Below are 22,279 nucleotides of genomic sequence, written 5' to 3'. Positions count from 1 at the left end.
AGAGTTGTCATCTGTTGGTAAACAAACCTCAATGTTATTATTGAGCTTCTGTTGAACCACTTTCCTCTAGAAAACTTTCTTCTCTCTAGCATACCTCCAAATCCACTTTGCTTTCAAAGCCTTACTTGTGCATCTTAGATCTTTGACACCCAAACGTCCTAAATTTTTTGGCTTGAAAATTTTAATCTATGACACCCAACACATTTTCCTTCTATCTTCATTTGAATCCCACAGAAACCCCCTCATCAAATGATTTAACTTATGCTCCACACTAACAGACAAATAAATAAGAGAAAGAAAATAAATAGGTAAGATTGTCAAACATCTTCTAATAAAAACTAACCTCCCAGCTTTAGATAAAAATTTCTTCTTCGAAGATGCTAACTTCACTTCCATTCTCTTAATGACCTCCTCCCAAACTGAAGTACACTTATTTTTGAACCAATTGGCAAACCTAAGTATTAGTAATTTTTCCACCTTACATGCCAATTTCATTGCCAGAGACCCCACAACATCATCTGCACCAATACTAATCAATGTACTTTTCTCCAAATTCAACTTCATACCTATCAGTAACTCAAAAGAGTTAAGAATGGGAAGCAATCTCCTAGTTTCATCCTCATTGGCATCCTCAAAAAGTAAAGTATCATCTGCAAATTGAAAATGAGAAATCATACTACCCCCATCTACAACTTGAAACCCATGAAGTTGATTTCTCATTGCTGCATCATCCACCATCTAGGAAAGAATTTCAACCACCAATAAACACAGAAAAGGAGATAGTGAATCTCCCTTCCTTAATCCCTTGGAAGGCTTAAATTTCTAAGTTGAACTTCCATTTACCAGAACTGAGATATGAGAAGTAGATATACACCACTTCATCCAAGAAATCCACTTCCTACCAAAACCCCGCTTCTCTAAAATCCTCAATAAAGAACTCTATCTCACATTATCAAATGCCTTCTCGATATCCAATTTACACAAAATTCCTGGTGAAAAGACGAGGGTACCCAAATACACCACAATCTTTATTTATCCACCTATAAGTCCTCTACTAAAAGAGATTGTCTATGGACTGAGTCGAGAAAATACAACAAATCGGTTCACACTTCGTGTGATCGTCTATGGATACGAGATCGAGACAATACGACAACAAGATAACCTGTGTGATTGACTATGGATACAAGATCGAGACAATACAACAACGAAGTATGATACTTGATAATAGGTTCGGACTTAACCGAACTCTATAGGATCACTATCAAGTATATACGGAGTTAACGTTTGTGTATTTTACTTTTAATTATAATAACAATTATAATTGCGGAAATTAGAAAAGTAAAAGACACCGCAAGATTTTGTTAACGAGGAAAACTGCAAGTGCAGAAAAACCCGGGGAGCTAGTCCAGAATTGAATACTCTCAGAATTAAACCGCTATACAAAATCTACACCAACTTCATATAGTTGAGACCAAGCAACTACCGCTAGTTCACTTAGTTTCGTCAGTATCCATGCGCTTCCGACTTCAATGAGTGTACGCACTGGAACAATTCCACTGGACCGTGTTCCAAACAGTAAAGGAACAACAAATCTGTTTGGTAACAACTCTTTTGATTCTTTCAATATAAAGATATATCAAGTCATACGCAAAGCCTCTTCCGTTTAATCTAATAAACTCCTTTGCCTGGTTAGATCAATCTATCTAATAACTACCAAAGTAGTCAACTTTAGATTCGTACTCAATCAAAATAAATCTCAAAGTGATATATTAAGGATGTCGATCTCACGAAACTAATCAATCGAATAAATATGATTCTAGTTGGACCTCAGCCGATCAAGGTTTGTGCACACACAAAGATATGAGAACTAAATAAGAAATCTTCTTTGATCTTCAATAAAAACCTACAACAACACCACTTGAATCTCTTGTGATCAATCACACACATAACAGAGTCTGTTAACAATGGATTATCACAAGATGTCTTTAAATCTACAAACATTTCTAAATATCTAGTCGATACTTTGATCTAGTTTGAGTGAATCTTATTTCAAAAGAGAAGATTCTCAAGAATAAACAAACTAGGTGCAATCAAAGTTTCAACAACCGTTAGTCAATCAAATCAATCGAAAACTAATAACACTACAATTATCTAGTTTCCCACCAAAGGTACTCGTAGAACTTCTTGATCCCACAGAAGTCGTTAAACGAGTGGTCGTAAGAGATTTCACCTAATTAGGATACTTTCCTCTCCAAATAGATGGCTCCACCAGAAACAACAAGAATGAAGTTTTTCTGGCTCTTAGGATAGTTTGCTAGAAATGCAAACTTAGGTATTTATAGACCAAGGAATGTTTGGACACAAAGGAATTTCCAAAACCGAAAATATTCTCAAGATATGCAATGAATAACAGCTGAAACATACCTCCATAAAATTATTATTCATTGCCCGCTCTCCAGCACTGATTAAAGCCATCACTTCTGCCAAATAATTTGTGCAATTCCCAATCCTTCTGACATTGCACCAATAAATCCACACTAACTATCTCTACCAATAAATCCACATACATCTTGACTATGATTTCCTTTTGCAGCACCATCACAACATACTAACACCTGGTTGACATTTGGTAATTTGAAAAAATATTCCTTCATCGGATTATTATGAACTTGGATTTCATGTATTCCAAAAGCATTCAAGACTTGTAAGTCGTATAAGGAGCTCCATCTAGTGCCATTCATTCTTATACCACATTTCTTAGTATAAATCAAAATCCTGCTTTTGATTTTTACCCAATTTGGTTTCTCATCTTCATACATTCTTCTAAACCATATCTCCACGGTAACAGTAAAGGAACTAACATACCAGATTTTTTTTCCAACAGAATTTGTCTGTTTTACTAGACTAATTACCTCCTAAAAATTTGCAGGAAGTTATATTTAAATGCCCGTTTCGGAAACAAAAATTGGCTTGAATAATAAGTTTAAGTCCCTTAGGTAAAAACCTATGATAATGCATTTTGCTTTGCTATAACTACATTATAATGAAGTCCAATCACTATAATTTCTTTGGGTTACCTATAGAAACGAGTATTCACGTTAGCTAAGAGAAATAGTAGTATTAGAATGGTTGCAATGCTGCTCTCTTTTTGCTCTCTTAGCAAAACAAAATGGCCAACCATAGTACTTGGCCTTGGAATATACAGTCGACAATCCCATAGAAATGCTTATATGATATAGTAGCAGGTGAATTCTAGTTTTGGATCGCTCTTTTAATTGGTCATGAAAATTTACCATCTTGTTTTTTTTCGTGTACATGAAGATTTGTACCAGAAGAAAAATACAAAGGAGGGAGAATAAATAGTCCGTAGGATAGCTAAACTGCATGAGAGGAAGACGGGAGATTTCAACCAAGCTATATGTGTCAAAGATGAGAATAATCGACTTTCAGAAATGGACGCCGAAATAAAGAAAAAATGGAGAGAATACTTCAACAAGCTTTTCAATAGAAAATAGGACAACACCACGATTGAGCTAGATGACTCTTTTGATGACACCAAAAAAAGATTTGTTTGGAGGATCAAAAATCGGAAGTAAAAGAGGGTGTTAAAGAGGATGAAAGCGGGGAAGGCGTTGGAGCCTGACAACATCCTTATTGAGGTGTGGAAATTCCTTGAAGATGTAGGGATAACTTGTATAACCAAGTTGTTCAACAACATTTTCCGTTTGAACAATATGACAGACCAACAAATTTCTCCTAACCACGCCATGACGCGCAGGTCATAACTCCATGATGCACTACTCTGATACTAGTAACCGGGTCATAAGGATTCTTTTTTAGCTTCGCAAAATGCATGTCCATTTTCTTTTGCAAGCATGTTTCCTTAAAACTCAGCTTCCACGCCGTTCCAACTTGACCTTGTTCTGCGAAGGGTATAAAGCCATAAAGCTAATGCCGGTGCATTATCATGCATCAGTGGTTTCCGATTCTTTTTTAGGCATAAGGCATACCTTGTACTTGCGCATAAGCCATTTCAGCCCATTTCCAGCTACCATACTTATCTTAGGCATTGCTGAAAGCATGCATTAATCTTGCTCGTGCCAAGGTTGCATCAGTCAGGCTCATGACGTACTTGACTTGTATCATCCCTTGTGATGTCAATGTCTTATGCAAGATCCGCCAACATGCATTCCGTTAACTTACTTTCCTGGACATGCCTAATGTGTCATTGGTGCATACCTACGTCGAATGACTTGATATGAAGTATGAGTATCCGAGAAATGGAATGAAACTTGCCTCATCAAGTATGGAAACAATCATCTCTTGCATCGTCTTGCCGATCCATATGATATGAGACGCCAATATGTTGATCATCTAGAAATTACATGATATGGGCGAGAACATGCTAGACCATCAATGTTGTAACTCATTGCGGCTGCCTACGTACCCTTAGGAGAGGAGATCAAGCACTGACCGTAGTTCATCCACGTGGGGACAAGCAACTAAACCCAACTCATATTATGAAGCCAAATCCAAGTAATAGGCCTAGTCATCATAGGCCATTGAGTCCTTCACAACTAATGAGCAAGAATGTGCATTATTGGCCTTTTCTTTGTGTTGCACCATGGTGGTGCATCACTAGTTAGCAACGCTGCAACTTTGATGCCTAAGCATCATAAATATCTCTTGACCAAGCGATGTGCCAAAATAATGTTTCGGCATCATATAGACCAAGCTATGAAGCTTTAGGCACATCTCCGCTAAATGCATCCTCAAGCAACTACCCTCCCTATATACGATTTATTGACATTTCTACAAATCGAAGTTGGGGAGCACTTTGACGTGCTTGCTTCACTATTCATGATCGTTGCCATGTATCTATGAATAAAGCGCCATGATGGTTTTGATCCTATCTCTGGCCCATAAGCCTGCTCTGGCCTGACGCACCTTAGTGGTGGGATATTGGGCATTGGACAATGTAGCCTCCGTAATGCGCCACAGTACTTTGTTCTAGGCCACCCACCGAACTGGCGTGACGCACCATGATGGTGCAATATTATCCCTTAGCCGATATAGCCTAAGCAATGCGCCATAATGGCGCGATATTAGCTCTAGGTTAATGTAACCCACGTATTGCACCATGATGGTGTATTATTGGTCCTAGTCCAATGTCCCTCTTAATACGTCATATAATCTTAAGATTGAGCTTCGTATCAAGCCAATGACCATATCTTTGAGCACGCATCATGCTGAACATGCGGGTGTTGGAAACAAGGTGTCAGACGAGTGAAGTAGAAGCCAACAACCCAACCGCTTACAGGTGGATAAAAGAACTGGACAAGGACGGGGATGATGCCTGCCCCATCTGGAAATCCAGTTTTAGTACCAATATTCAAGAAAAAAATATTTAAAGTTGCTCAAATTATAGAGAAATCAAACTTATAAATCATATGATGATGTTTTGGGAGAAAGTAATTGAACATCGCTTAAAACTGGGGGCAAGCGTCACAGACAATCAATCTGGTTTTATGCCTGAGAGGTCGATTATTGGTAGGCCTCTAAAAGGGTATAAAAATGAAGCAATAATAACGGGGGCCTACAGTAATACCGCAAGTGCACGGTCGTCAGTTGTAGCTCGTGCAAGTACGGGTCGATCCACTGAGATCGGGTGTGTTTTGGAGTGTTTAGCTAATTGGTTTCCTAAATTGCTATTGGGCTAGAAGCCTTTTGGCTTAAATTGGGCTTGAGTACTAATGGGTTTGTTCACAATAAAATGAACTGAGCTTGGGCTCAGTTTGGTCTTTGAAGTGCAAATGGGCTTTGGCTTTAAACTTAGGCTTTTGATTAAGCCCACAGGTTGGTTGAATTGGGCTTTGATTTTTAATGAACTGGGCTTCAACTTTTGGTCTTTAAACAACTGGGCTTTGGTTAAGCCCACAGTTGACTGAATTGGGCTTCAGTTTGAATTGAGATTTGGTCTTGAGTGCACAACAATGAACTGAATTGGGCTCAGCTGGCTTTGGCAGGCAGCAGCAGTAGTAAGACTGCACAGCAGAAGGGCAGCAGCACAAGTGAAGCAAACAATGCAGTAGAAAAACAGCAGCAGCTGCAGGCAGCATATATAATGCAGCAGGAACTGCAGGAAGGCAGCAGCAGCAGCTGCAAGGGAAGAAGTGACAGCAGCTTGGCAGGAGAAGTAAGGCAGCAGCACAAGTGCTGCACAGCAGGTGAAGGCAGCAGCAATACTGCACAGCAGATGAAAGTGCACAGCAAGGCCAAGGAAGGCAGCAGCAACAGAGTTGCAGCAAGCCAAGTGCAGTAACAAGAAAAGAAGTAGCAGCAGGGGAAACAAACAATGCAAAGCAAAGATGAACAAAAGCAACAGAAAACAACACGGATGAACCAAGGCCTAAGCCAAGGGCAGGGATGTGGTGAAGCTGAAATGAAGCAAGGTTAGGCTAAGGCATTCAGGAGATATACTAAAAGATGGGAAGAGAACTAGCTTGCTATAAGCACTAGTTTCTCCCCAATGCACAATCAACACTACAACCTAAGCATACAACAAGAATGGCAAGAAAATCAGCTTGCTATGAGCACTGATTTCTTCCATTACACAATCACATCAATGCTTCAAATGTATCTAGCCTAGCATTCCATCATGTAACTGACAGTGACAGGAGCAACAACAAACATGAACACAACTAACTGAACTAACAATGAATAACATCTAAACAGGACACATGTTAACAGGAGATGAAAAAAAACATTAACAGAACAAAGTAACAAACATTAACATGACAAATTAACAGTGAACTAACATGACATTGCACATTCAACAGAAACATTAACAGGATATTGCAACTTAACACATTGATATTAACAGAACATAGTGATCATGAACTTAAATTGAGCTGAAATTGAACATTTAACAGGACATGAAAGTCCTGGATGTTGGCTAGTCCAAACATGGTTTCTAACACAACCGATAGTCCCAATTTATACCCAATTACATCATTAGGGTTTTCCCCAATTTTCCCCCAAATTCAGTGAAATTAGGTTTTGCAAATTACCTAATTTTATGGCACAATTCCTCCCATGTGCGACGACCCATCCTTCCTCTGACGCTCCTGCTGCTATCCACGCCTCCAATTGCTTCATCTATCAATCTAATTCACCAAATCCAATCCTAACAGTGAAGAGGATGGTGGAGTTGTTGAAATAGAGTAATAGGTGATAGGGGTGATAGTAGTGATGGGTTGTGGTTGTTGTGTGAGAGTTGGTGGTTTGGTGGCTGTTGCAGGAGTGGTGGTGATGATGGTGGTGCGGCAGGGAAGGAGGTGGTTCTGCAGAGAGGGGGTGATGGTGGTAGATGGGTTCGATAGAATGGGAGAAGGGGGTTGTTTGGTTAGGTGGTAGGGCTCGGGTGATAGAGTGTTGAGCGAATCCATCTAGTCTTGATGTTTCGTGAGATGGGCCGCGAGATGCGAAGCTGGTAGGTGAATCAGACGGTGATGTGAAGTGAAGCTTGTAGCGACCGTCAGATTTTTTTGATACAACGAAGTTAACGGCTCTAGATGGGGTTAGGTGTTGTAGTGTAAGGCGGAGATATCAAACGTTGATGAACAGCAAGAGAGCGACCGTTGGATTCAACTACCATCTAATCTGAAGGCTTGGAATTTCAGCGCTGTGGTGCTCGGCAGAGACTTCAGATTTTGATGCTCTATGAAGGAGCGACCGTCGGATGCTTCTGAGAACTGATCTGATGGCTGAGAACGGAGGCGCTTTTGTGTGTAGAAAATGAGGTTGTGCGCACCATTCTTCGCGGCTTCCTTGCGTAATTTCTCCCGGCTTTTCACTACTTTTCTGCTCTTTTTCTGCTCTTTCGCTCCGCGACTCATCCGAACTTTATTTATTACCTAAAAATGCAAAATTAATTAATAAAAATATTTATTCTTGAAAACAATGAAAATACAGAATATGGGATAAAATGTAGAATTACTGCACAAAAGATGAGTTAAATGCCAACAAAAAGGGATAAATATATACAATATTTGGCACTCATCAAATAACCCCAAACCTGAATTTTACTTGTCCTCAAGTAAAACAAAACTAAGGAAATCCTAAATATACCACTGTCGCTGGTCTCTCGAATGCATTTAGCGTATGCACTAAGCCTTTTAAACCACTAAGTGTCCCTAGTGGACGAGTTGAAGTCTCGTGAAGGTTTACCAGAGGTGTGCCTACAAAACCTAAGGACAAAATATAAGCTCAGATTCCATCAAACGTGACATGTGCAAAACAGTTAAGCTCACAGCAAAATGGAGATGTCAATCTAGCTATCGAAGGCACAATCCTAGCACTGATAACAAATAAAGACATGTGATAAGAGTGTAAAGTGTATCTACACATGTGTAAAGAAAGATCTGAAGTCATGACTACTAATCACCAAGAGATAGTTTCTCAGGCTAAGAACTGAGGTCGAAATCTAGCTAGCTGTCCGGACTTTACGAGAATTGTGAATGAGTTGGAGGTATTTCACAATTTCTCGCGTTGTACATCAATGGCATACACCCTCCTTGCTTATTACAACGAAACAACAAAAGATGACTAATTACATGACTCTTATTTACATTGACTATTCTCTCTTTTATTTTTGGAACAAGAGAGGATGAAATTGAACAAATACTTGATTTTTTTGGTATTTTTCTGATATTTTTTTCTCTTTTTTTTCTGAATATATACATCGATTTTTTTTTTTTTTTTTTTTTTTTTTTTTTTTTAAACAAGGAAACACTTTTGATACATATTACAAAAGGAACAAAAAAATTACATGACACTTTGCAAGAGGTAGCCCTTTTTGATGCACCCAGTTAAATTCGATGGTTGTTTTTCTTAATGTAACCTCCATCTTCTATCCCAACCAACCAAAGAACAAGCTAGTCAAGTTTCGTTCAGTATTCTAAAGTGATTGGCAATCGTAACTTCCTATCCAACACCTTGAAGATCGAGGCCATACATGTATTTGTAGATCGTGCGCGTGCAAATTTCTTATCACTATGTGAATTGTGCTAGAATCAGGGTGCCTAAATATCTAGACTAAGACTCCTAAAAAAAATACATATTTGCACAAGAGTCAACATTTCAAGGTAAATGAGCTCCATTTTTATGATTTTTCATTTTTTAATTTTTTTGGATTTTTCAATTTTTTTCAAAAAGAAGGAGTTCTTGTTTTCAATTATGGCAAATTATCATGGTATCTACTCTATACCCCCAAACCTAAACTAAACATTGTCCTCAATGTTTCAAAATATGGAAAGAATTAAAATGCAACATATGGAAAGGGACATGCTGAGTAGAGTAAAAGGAGAGAGAATACCCGATTTCGGCGAAATCAGAATTAAAACTCCGTTATTCAAGGCAAAAATCCAACATATTTCAGCCGAGATCATATTGGATTAGCAAAATATATACAAAAGGAACAAAAGGGTTTTTAAAATTTTATCTACTGGATTATATACAAAAATTCACCATACACTAACAATCTAAAGAGTTGAGGATCAACCCAAAAGACAAAGTGTAGAGACAGAGAAAGTTTTAAAACACTAAAATTGGACTTAAATGGGAATGAGAGTGAAAAACCGAATGAATCACCCCTAAACCAAAATTTTTCAACAGGTTTACTTTTAAGCACAAAATCTTTTAATTTTAAGGGTTCAGGATTCAAAAGGTCTAACTCATAATGGACTGTTTTCGGGATGGGCAAACATGCAATTTCCAACTGTGGCTCTTTAAAAGTGTTATATTTGGAAGCAAAATAGTCCAAGAGGACTTGGGAGGCACACAGTTCCAATCCTAGATTAGGAATTTTCAGAAAAATCGGTTTGACAATATGGGTACAAACCAAATCTAGGTTGGGTGGAAGGCCACCAAATTGTGACTTAGGTAGAAGAATAGGCATATCATTATCAATCAAATCAAAATCTTCTAACTCATCTACACATGTCACATCATGCTCATCATCAATCACATTGGCAAGATTACAATCAGAATTATCATCAACAGATTTATTTTCGTGTATCACACATCAGGGGAAACATCACATGGAATACTAGAAGAAATATCATGCATTAAGGTCGGGGCAGAGAAGCCTAATGTATTTGAACCCAAAGGTTCCATAACATTTTCAGTATAGACATGTTCTTCTAACATAACATCATAATCATCATCATCATCATGATAGGCATTTTGCAATCTAGGATAATTTTCAATCCTAAGGTCGGAGCTATTACAAGAATAAAACTCTAATTCATGGGGATGACTCATATCATGTGGTGTTGTTCCTGTTTCCCTAACGGATTCCCATTGATGGGTTTTCTCTGCAATCTCGGCTAAAAAATTCCATGCATCATCCACAGATTTATCAATAAACTCACCATTACACATAGATTCAACCATGGTTCGAGATTTAAAGTCTAGTCCCTCATAGAGGATGACGACAAGTCTCCACTTCTCAATTCCATGGTGTGGACATTCACTCAACAAATCATTAAAACGTTCAAAATAGTGAAAAACAGTTTCCTCATCCAATTGGACAAAACAATTGATATTTTGACGAATAGCGATGGTCCTATGGTGTGGAAAATTTTTTTGGAAAAATTGATTAGTGAGTTGTTCCCAAGTGGTGATTGATTGTGGTCTCAAACCGTAAAACCATGTTTTGGCCCTTTCTTTTAAAGAAAATGTAAACAAACGCAATTTCAGAGAGTCTTCGGACAAATGATCAGGTTGCATAGTCCGACAAATTTGTTCAAACTCTCTTACATGAGTATAGGGGTTCTCAGAATCGAACCCTCGAAATATAGGAAGTATTTGTATCATGTTTGCTTTTATTTTAAAAGGGTCATTGGTTTGAGGTAATACAATACATGATAATGGAATTTGTATTGATGGATACATGTATTCATGGAGAGCACGAGGTTGGTCCATTTTGAAATGACACAAAGCCCACTATTTGGTTTTAATGGGTTTTCAAAAATTTGGTTTTTGATGGGTTTGGATTTTTGGGAAAAATTTGGTTTTGGTGGGATATAAAAGAAATTTGGTTTAAAATTGGGAGCAAAAGAAAATTTTGTTTTTTTTTTTTTTTTTTTTTTTTTTTTTTTTTTTAAAGAAAATAAAATTTGGTTTTTGAAATGGGAGCAAGCCCACTGTTTGTCCTCTTAAGTAATGGAAGGAAGGTTGCGGCCCACGAAACACTAAGTTTTAATTTTGAAAGTTTAATTTGGCCCAGTTGGTTAAGGCCCGACGTTTGTTTTAAAACTTTGGTTTCGAGGTCTACTCTTGAGTGGAAGCAAGCCCACAATCGGTTACAAGCTCAACTGGGTTTAAACCCAGAGTCCAAAATACAAGTCCAATGAAAGAATTTAAACAAGCCCACAAATTAAACAAACAAGCCCACAAATAAATTATTACAAACCCAACAGAAAAAAAAAAAGATAAAAAGCCCAAAAAAATTGGGTTAATTATTACAAGCCCACAATTAAAGAAATTTGGAAGCCCACAGGTTGGGTTCTCTCAATGGAATGGGTTTAGGCTTACCTTTTTAGCACAGCCCAGCTGCTCTGATATTGTTGCAAAAACCCAGTTGGGTTTTGGTTCTTTTCCTTGGTGGCGTCCCAGCAGAGGAAAAACAGGTTCAGAACAGCAGGTCCAACAGCAAATGAAGTGAAGCAGATGCAGATGCAAATGCTATGAAATTAAATACAAAATAGCTAAAGAAAAACACAGATAAAACACAGCACCAATCCCCGGCAGCGGCGCCAAAAACTTGGTAGGCCTCAAAGATGTTAAATTTAAATGCAAAATGATCCCCGGCAACGGCGCCAAAAACTTGGTAGGCCTCTAAAAGGGTATAAAAATGAAGCAATAATAACGGGGGCCTACAGTAATACCGCAAGTGCACGGTCGTCAGTTGTAGCTCGTGCAAGTACGGGTCGATCCACAGAGATCGGGTGTGTTTTGGAGTGTTTAGCTAATTGGTTTCCTAAATTGCTATTGGGCTAGAAGCCTTTTGGCTTAAATTGGGCTTGAGTACTAATGGGTTTGTTCACAATAAAATGAACTGAGCTTGGGCTCAGTTTGGTCTTTGAAGTGCAAATGGGCTTTGGCTTTAAACTTAGGCTTTTGATTAAGCCCACAGGTTGGTTGAATTGGGCTTTGATTTTTAATGAACTGGGCTTCAACTTTTGGTCTTTAAACAACTGGGCTTTGGTTAAGCCCACAGTTGACTGAATTGGGCTTCAGTTTGAATTGAGATTTGGTCTTGAGTGCACAACAATGAACTGAATTGGGCTCAGCTGGCTTTGGCAGGCAGCAGCAGTAGTAAGACTGCACAGCAGAAGGGCAGCAGCACAAGTGAAGCAAACAATGCAGTAAAAGAAAACAGCAACAGCAGCTGCAGGGCAGATAGTAATGCAGCAGGAACTGCAGGAAGGCAGCAGCAGCAGCTGCAAGGGAAGAAGTGACAGCAGCTTGGCAGGAGAAGTAAGGCAGCAGCACAAGTGCTGCACAGCAGGTGAAGGCAGCAGCAATACTGCACAGCAGATGAAAGTGCACAGCAAGGCCAAGGAAGGCAGCAGCAACAGAGTTGCAGCAAGCCAAGTGCAGTAACAAGAAAAGAAGTAGCAGCAGGGGAAACAAACAATGCAAAGCAAAGATGAACAAAAGCAACAGAAAACAACACAGGATGAACCAAGGCCTAAGCCAAGGGCAGGGATGTGGTGAAGCTGAAATGAAGCAAGGTTAGGCTAAGGCATTCAGGAGATATACTAAAAGAATGGGAAGAGAACTAGCTTGCTATAAGCACTAGTTTCTCCCAATGCACAATCAACACTACAACCTAAGCATACAACAAGAATGGCAAGAAAATCAGCTTGCTATGAGCACTGATTTCTTCCATTACACAATCACATCAATGCTTCAAATGTATCTAGCCTAGCATTCCATCATGTAACTGACAGTGACAGGAGCAACAACAAACATGAACACAACTAACTGAACTAACAATGAATAACATCTAAACAGGACACATGTTAACAGGAGATGAAAATAAAAACATTAACAGAACAAAGTAACAAACATTAACATGACAAATTAACAGTGAACTAACATGACATTGCACATTCAACAGAAACATTAACAGGATATTGCAACTTAACACATTGATATTAACAGAACATAGTGATCATGAACTTAAATTGAGCTGAAATTGAACATTTAACAGGACATGAAAGTCCTGGATGTTGGCTAGTCCAAACATGGTTTCTAACACAACCCATAGTCCCAATTTATACCCAATTACATCATTAGGGTTTTCCCCAATTTTCCCCCAAATTCAGTGAAATTAGGTTTTGCAAATTACCTAATTTTATGGCACAATTCCTCCCATGTGCGACGACCCATCCTTCCTCTGACGCTCCTGCTGCTATCCACGCCTCCAATTGCTTCATCTATCAATCTAATTCACCAAATCCAATCCTAACAGTGAAGAGGATGGTGGAGTTGTTGAAATAGAGTAATAGGTGATAGGGGTGATGATAGTAGTGATGGGTTGTGGTTGTTGTGGAGAGTTGGTGGTTTGGTGGCTGTTGCAGGAGTGGTGGTGATGATGGTGGTGCGGCAGGGAAGGAGGTGGTTCTGCAGAGAGGGGGGTGATGGTGGTAGATGGGTTCGATAGAATGGGAGAAGGGGGTTGTTTGGTTAGGTGGTAGGGCTCGGGTGATAGAGTGTTGAGCGAATCCATCTAGTCTTGATGTTTCGTGAGATGGGCCGCGAGATGCGAAGCTGGTAGGTGAATCAGACGGTGATGTGAAGTGAAGCTTGTAGCGACCGTCAGATTTTTTTGATACAACGAAGTTAACGGCTCTAGATGGGGTTAGGTGTTGTAGTGTAAGGCGGAGATATCAAACGTTGATGAACAGCAAGAGAGCGACCGTTGGATTCAACTACCATCTAATCTGAAGGCTTGGAATTTCAGCGCTGTGGTGCTCGGCAGAGACTTCAGATTTTGATGCTCTATGAAGGAGCGACCGTCGGATGCTTCTGAGAACTGATCTGATGGCTGAGAACGGAGGCGCTTTTGTGTGTAGAAAATGAGGTTGTGCGCACCATTCTTCGCGGCTTCCTTGCGTAATTTCTCCCGGCTTTTCACTACTTTTCTGCTCTTTTCGCTCCGCGACTCATCCGAACTTTATTTATTACCTAAAAATGCAAAATTAATTAATAAAAATATTTATTCTTGAAAACAATGAAAATACAGAATATGGGATAAAATGTAGAATTACTGCACAAAAGATGAGTTAAATGCCAACAAAAAGGGATAAATATATACAATATTTGGCACTCATCAATTATGGAGGCAGTCTTTATAACAAGACAACTTATAGAAAGATATGGGGTACAAAATAAGTGTTTACACATGATATAGATTGATAAAATCGAGTATATCATATGTGGGTTTACCTATGTTAGATCCGAGGGTGGGGAGGTCACTTTGGTAGGATAAGCAGTGCCTGCACCTTTCGATATTAAAAGTCGATGAAGCAGAATGATGGCGAGATTGATGAGGATGTTAGCCATAAGATTCGAGCGGGATGGGTAAAATGGCGATACGCACCTGTCATCCTATGCGATATAAAAGTTCAGCAAAACCTCAAAGGCAAGTTTTATAAAATAGCGACTAGACCTGCACTGATGTATGGTGCGAAATTATGGGTTACCAAAAGGCAACACGTTCAGAAGATAAATGTAGCATATATGTGTAAACTACGATGAAGTCGTGACAACACTAGATGTGACCGAATTATGAATGATGATATACGTGATAGACTTGGAATAACGGTAATCGAGAAAAGATATGGATCCGTCACCTTGTGCATATTAAGGACACATCATGAAATGAGGTTATTGTGGGAAAAAACATTCCATCCAAAGATAACTTTCATGCTTGTTTTTAAAATCTTTTGAACCAAAGCTGAAACAATTCCTACATTAAAAAAAAACTTTTTTTTACATATATAATATAAAGAATCATCCAAATATGTAAAATCTTTCACCATTTTAGGCATTCAGTTCTCTTTGAAACCTTTCTAGGGTGCACACCACATGGTAACTACTTAGTCACATCCATGATGGATCTGGATGCCTTTCATCTTTGAAATATGGTCAAGCATAATGCTAAGTCATTTCGTCTCGCTGTAGCTTAGTTGTTGCGAAATCGAATTATTATGGTCTTCCGTTTCGCTATAGTGTAGCAAAATCCCTTAGATACTCTTAAAGTTGATCAGATATGATCCCCTTTGAACTAAGGGAAATCACACGAAACTGAGTCTACGTTGAAAAATTCACTTTACGTAAATTGAGTATCCGTGTGACTTTGAACGGATACTTAGTTTCTATTTCTAAATTTTCAGTCTTACTCCTACTTTTTCACTTTTAATTCTTTTATTTTACTAAAACTCCTTTTTTCCTAATATATTTCTTTTTTTTTCTTAAATTTTTTTACCATAAATAATATTTATCCAAGTCGGTTGAAATAAAATTGGGAGCAAAAAATGGATTGTTCATATGAAAACTAAGTTTCCGAGTGGTTAAGCTAAGGGATACCCCTCGTCCATAATGAGATATGCCTTCCACCCATTTCGCTTAGCATCAAATAAGCTATTGCCGAAGAAAATGCATTATCATTGTGTTTGGCTTAACAAATCAATCTAGGTGAATATCGTAAGATATTGAGCCACGTCACCGAATGCGGTGAAGTGCAACCTATATTCTAAACATTTTTCACCTTTCATTGTCTGAGAGAAAACACCCTTTATGGAGCACGCTTGCAAGCCAGTAGCCACCCGTTAGTCACCATGAATCTAATGGAATTCACCCAAGATTTAAGGCATTCACCCTAGTGTCAGGCATTCAGTCGGTCTTCCCTAGGACTGCACACTAACCGAACCGTAACCGCACCGAACCGATGATCCAATGGTCGGTCACGGTTTTTATTTTAATAACCGTTAGATCTACGGTTAGGTGAACGGTTTACCTATAACCGCACCATAACCGAAGTGAATAATCGATTAATATAAGCCTTTGATTTATTTTATTATAATCAATCCTAGCCGTCTAATTTCGAGTCACCCTAGAGTATATATACTAGAAACCCTAAACTGTTAAGCTGCAGTTTCTTTCCTTCATTTCATTTCCTCTCTTAGACTTGGTCTCTCTGACTCTAGTCGCCTCCATCACCGATTCACCAACACCATCAAGATTCAAGACTCAAGCGCTGAAGAACACCATCACCCTATGATCTAGTAACTAGTAAGTGTTTTCCCCATCATCGATTCACCACCTCCATCATCGATTGGGTTTTTTTATTTTTAGGGTTTTCTTTTGATTCACTATTTCGATTTAGGGTTATAATTATCTCTTTTTTTTTTTTTATGTTCTCAGACCTTGAAGAGCAGGAGCAGCAGTTGCAGTTCTTCATTAAAAGATAGGGAGTACTTCTAGAGAGCTCAAACAGGTAACTACTACTACTGCTTCATTTCATTTGAGTTCAATCTTCAGTTCGAATTGTTATGTTTGTTAATGAGTGTTGATTTGTTGATTATGAAATTGAGTAAAAGAGTTTGTTGAGTAAAATAAACTAATGGTATGAGATATGATTGTTAATGGGTGTTGATTGATATGAGATATGATTGTTAATGATCTGTGAGCAAAAGGGTTTTAAACTCTTAAATTTTTAATGGGTGTTGAACTGTTGATTTATATGAGATACGATTGTTTTAGTCATGTTTAGTTCAGATCCATCATCCATGAGTTGATTAATAATCTGTAACAGCCTTTGCTTGTGAAATTAAGACATTATGAATTGTATGAGACTATGAGCTTGCTTGAAATTGTCCATCATCCACGAGTAAGATAAATTAATGGTATTAGAAATTATGAACTGTTGCTTGTTGATTAATGATCTGTAATGATCCATGAGCTTGTTTCTTTTTAGGGTTACGATTGGAATCTGCAATACTGATTAGAGCTGACTTGAAAAAAAGAAATTTGCTTACTCAGAACTGATACCATTAGTAATTTCTTGGAACCTTATTTGACCTACCAATAATGTCTGGTGTTAATTTACATGCTTATGCATAATGCCTTACGAAACCAAATGGGGGAGATATGATTATACATGTATGTTAAGTATTCATGTTTGTAGTGGCTCAGGACTATGGACCTAGCACAGTTTGATATGAAACATTCCAATTTATGCTTGCATTATTACTTGTTGATCATTTTGATTGCACAAGAGAACATGTTCTTCCCCACACTTTTGATTCTGTGAATACTTGTAGAGAACAGATTAACTATAATGAATTATAATGATTTGATATAGTAAATGAGTGTGCAATCTAGGACAGAACAGATCAACTCTAATCAGTATTGCAGCTTGGTGCTTGTTTTCTTTTAATCTGACTTGATTGTTTATAGAATATGTGTGCTTGTATTAAGAACTAACTTGTTTACCTTTGGCAGGGTAATGTTTGGATCAAGTTAAGTTTCATTATCAAGCTGCAAGATGGCAAGTGCATCTCCCTCTCCAATGACTCCATCCCCCTGTAGCTGGGTCTACTAATGTGAAACTCTCCGTAACACCTCAAATTGATGTTGCACAAGAAACACAAGCTACACAACAGGCTACTGAGGACCACCCTGCACTTGAAACTTCACCAAAGAATAAGGGAAAAGTTAGATCAAAAGTTTGGAATGATTTTGTAAGGCTCAATCAGAAACAAGCACATTGTAAGCATTGCAAGAAGAAGTTGAAAGTCGATAGTCGAGGAAATGGCACTTCAAGCATGAAGACACATTTAGGCACATGTCCTGAGAATCCCAACAAGAAGCTGAAAGGACAAAACAATTTGATGTTTCCACCACCAATAACTGGACAGTCATCGCAACTGGTTGTTGTTAGTTATGACAAGGATATGTGTAGAAGAAGATTGGATGAGTTTGTCATAATAGATGAACTGCCGTTTAGAATTGTAGAAAGATAAGGGTTTAGAAGATATAGCGAACCGCTCGAACCTAGATTCAAGGTGCCAAGTAGGATGACCATTTACAGAGATCTTTTAACCATCTACAAAGATGAGAAAGAGAAGTTGAAGAAATACTTCAAGGAAAGTAAACAAAGAGTCTCTCTCACAACTGATACATGGACCTCTCCAAACAACTTCAATTATATGTATGTGACAGTGCACTTTATTGATATCCATTGGAATCTTGAAAAGAGGATCATCCAGTTTTGCTTGATCAAGGGTCATACTGGAGTGGAGATTGGGAAAATGCTTCAGAAATGTTTGCTGGATTGGGTGCTAGAAGATCTTTTTGGCGTGACTTTGGACAATGTCAATGCAAATAGTGTGGCAATTGAGTATCTTCAAACCATTGTCATCAATTGGACAGGAGCAACTGTGAGATCTCAATCCATGCAGGTATAATTACTTTTCTTAGCTCTATTGTTATGTTTATTCTATACTTCTAGTAGGTTGATAGCATATATATTCAATATGAAACTTGAAACTGATTCATACTTATAGTAGGTTGATATCTTAAATCTTTTCTTCAGCCCTGTGCTCTTTATATTGGTGAACTGAATCAATATCTTGCATAGTTCTGAGTTCTTTGTATTGTGCTTGTTATTTTGTGCTTGTTACTGCACTTTTATGCTTGTTGCATAGTGCTATGCTCTTTATATACTTTGCACTTAAATGACAACACTATGTAAACAATTCTTTGATAAATTATGTATATCTTGTGCTTGTAACTGATTCTTTCATGCTTTTATTGTTAGATGAACTAGCTAGGAAACATTTCTTTGATGAACTAGCTATGCTTTTATTGTTTGATGAACTAGCTATACTTTTATTCTTTGTGCTTGTTACTGATTTTTTGATGATATTTCCTTGTTTCATTCTTACCGGGTAAGGTGTGCTGCGCATGTTCTTGCACTTGTTGTCAAAGATGTTGTGTTGTTGTATCACAAGTCCATTGACAGGATCAGATCAGTTATCAAGTTTGTTACCGGTTCTCCACTAAGTTGGCCAAATTCAAAGAATGTGCTGCTCTCGAGAAGATTGATTGTAAGAAGATGGTTTTCCTAGATGTGAAGACCAGGTGGAATGCTACGTATTTGATGCTTGAAGCTGTCATTCCCTGGGAAAAGGTCTTTAAGAGGTTAGAAAGAGAAGATAGGATATTTCGAGATAAGTATATTTTCAAAGAATCTGAATGTAAAGCTTTACTTAATACTGATGATGATATTGTTGTAATTGATAATGAAGATTATTATCTTAGTTCATCTAGTGAATCTGAATGTGAAGGAGATGTATCTAAAAAGAAGAACACTAAGAAAAAGAACAAGCCCCGTCATCATGCTCCATATGCTGCAGAATGGTCATATGCTAGGTGTCTTGTTAAGTTTTTAAAAATATTCTTTGATGTTACTGTTAAGTTCTCGGCTTCAGTTCAGGTTACTTCACATGAATTTCTATGGCAGTTGGCATTGATACATGAACAGTTGGTTCGTCTTAGAGCTTTAGGAAACCGAGATCCTCATATTTCTACGATGGCAGAAATAATGTTTAAAAAGTACAACACATATTGGGGGGATTATGAAGATATGAACTCTGTTCTGTATTTTGCTAAGTTGCTTGATCCTCGAGAGAAAGAATCTGGTTTGAAATTTAATCTTGAATGTTTGTATGAGCAAGATGATTTTAGGGTTACGACTGTTTTGAAAGTTGTGAAACAAGATATGGGGAGACTTTATGATGAGTACAACATCATGCATTCAAATGACAATGCAGAAGAAGGTGACATCATTACTTACTATTGATCATCATTAGTTCATTACTTATATTGCTTATCTTCTTTTTATCATCATTACTTACTATTGATTGTTCTCATGTTTTAGGTACTGGCTCAACATTTGTTGCTGGTTTGATGACATGGTTTTTTGTGTGCAAGAAGAGAACATTAAGGATATGCTTGAGTCGAGGAAGAAAAGGCGAAGAATGAATGTTCACAGTACTCATCCAAAGTTAAAGCTTGAAAGGTATTTGCTTGATGATTGTGAAGCATCTGCCAGGGAGTTTGATATTCTGGCATGGTGGCAGGATAATAGTACCAAGTATAAGGTACTATCACTTATGAAAAAGGATATTTTGGCAATACCAGTGTCCTCTGTTGCTTCGGAATCTGCATTCAGTACCGGAAAGCGCATTCTTACTCCATGGGGAAGCTCGCTATCTTCCAGGACAGTTGAAGCACTTCTCTGTACGCAAAGCTGGTTGCAGAAACCTATCTCTCTTGATTTCTTATGTGACTATGTACCTGATGACAATTCCAACATTGAAGATGGTAATGGAATCTCTTCTCTTTTGACTTGAAATTTGAATGAATGTTATCTTCTTTTATCTGTTAGTTTATATACCTTTGTCATAGTACTCACCTGTTGTAACAACAACAACAACAATCATGATTCATATTCAGCCAAGTGTATGTGTTCTATTTTGCATTCTTGTTGTTTTTCTTCTTATTTGTTAGTTTCTCTTATCTTATTTGTTGTTTTTCTTCTTTGCATTCTTGTTGCAGACATTTTGAGGAATGATGAAGATTAAGGGGATGATTGGCTTGAGAGATGGATGGACTGCAATCTTTTATTGGTCTACTACTTGAGAAATGAAGATCAAATGGATGACTGCAGTCTTTTTCTTTTATTGGCAACTCTTCATACTACTTGCTTTTTAACTTTGGTTTCATCAGACTTTGGTTAATCTTTAGACTTAAGACTTTGGTTAACTTGTTTATGAACTTCAACTCTGTTTTTAATCTGTAGACTATAGGTATCTTGTCAAGACTTAAAAGTATGGAATGTAGTATCAGTTTATTAAGAAATTCAGAAATTCAGAATGTATTTATGTACAGGTGCAGGGTATAGGTGAAAAACGAACTGAACTGTAACCGAATAGTATCGGTGCGGTTAAAAACCGAACCGAATAGTAAACAGTTCGGCTACGGTTTTAATTGTGATAACCACACCGAACACGGTTAGGTGAACGTTTTTACCTATAACCGCACTGAACCGAACCGTGTGCAGCCTTAGTTTTCCCATCCAATCATGATTGTGGCCTAGCGTGCAGTAGAACTCTTTAGAAATAAACGGTTCTATTGATAATAGGAAGCTGACAGTTGAACAAATCCCACTCTTTTTCCTTCAAGTTTTTCAATGGAGTTGGATAAAATCAAATCTAAACTCAGTGCAGCCGCAGTACCGCAGCATATTTGTGAATTGTCAACCAATGCCACTGTCAGCAGCACAACTAGAAGATAGATACCTAGTTAGTAAGTTCGCGAATGATTCGTGAATCATTCGCGAATTTTTCCGTATCACGAATTTTACCGTTTTATTCGCGTATGTTTGCAACTCCGAATCCAAGTCGCGTATTATGTGGCATTCCCGGATTATTCGCGAATCGTTTATGAATTTTACGTATCCCGAATGATACGTCCGCTTAATTCTCCATAAATTCTTTAGCTTTTACTTTTCAAAGACTCCACTTTTTGGGCTTTACTGCCTCCCGAACATACACGACCGAATATTAGACGTGTTGTAATTTTTATGAAACAAAAACGACTGAAGAGATTTGAAGGTGAAGGTGAGAGAGATCTCAAACTCACTAACCAAGCATCTAAACCACCATACGACGTCCTTTTGGATAACTAATGTTGTATATATTATTAATATCATCATATTGAGTTTATTTTTTCCTTAAATAACTCACACATATGCATAAAAATTGGTCTATGACCTTATAAATACAAATTATTTGTTATATATAGATACCGAATTTTCAGAGCCGAACTCACATTTATAAATCGAATTATACACGTACGTATACCGTTCCGAATTAATGACGAATCACGTCCCGTTGACCGAATTTTAGATCGAATCTGGATTTTACAAAACCGTATAATACTTGTACGTTTGCCGTTCTGTACGTTTGCCGAATCCGAATTGCTAACTAGGGATAGATACAGATGTTGAAAAAATCACCCACAGAAATGATATTGTATTGAAATGGGCAAATTGGTAGGAGAAGCGACAAATAGAGTGGACTCCTGGGTTAAGAGATAAGCTTCAGTCCCGTCCATTCTTTCCTTTCCAGGGCAG

At 37.9% G+C, this 22,279-nt stretch overlaps 1 protein-coding gene across 1 annotated transcript; it reads left to right on the top strand.

The window, feature by feature from the left end:
• Nucleotides 1–18,155: 18,155 nt before the first annotated feature.
• Nucleotides 18,156–20,124, top strand: LOC113290626 (zinc finger BED domain-containing protein RICESLEEPER 2-like). Its single transcript, XM_026540209.1, has 3 exons — nucleotides 18,156–18,539; nucleotides 19,103–19,919; nucleotides 20,021–20,124. Exons 1-3 carry the CDS (start codon nucleotides 18,156–18,158, stop codon nucleotides 20,122–20,124), a joined length of 1,305 nt encoding a protein of 434 aa, XP_026395994.1.
• Nucleotides 20,125–22,279: the final 2,155 nt, after the last annotated feature.

Source organism: Papaver somniferum, chromosome 6 (genome assembly GCF_003573695.1).
Source record: "Papaver somniferum cultivar HN1 chromosome 6, ASM357369v1, whole genome shotgun sequence".
NCBI lineage: Eukaryota > Viridiplantae > Streptophyta > Magnoliopsida > Ranunculales > Papaveraceae > Papaver > Papaver somniferum.
The sequence above is the reverse complement of the archived record's forward strand: the minus strand, read 5'-3'. Positions and strand labels throughout refer to the sequence as shown.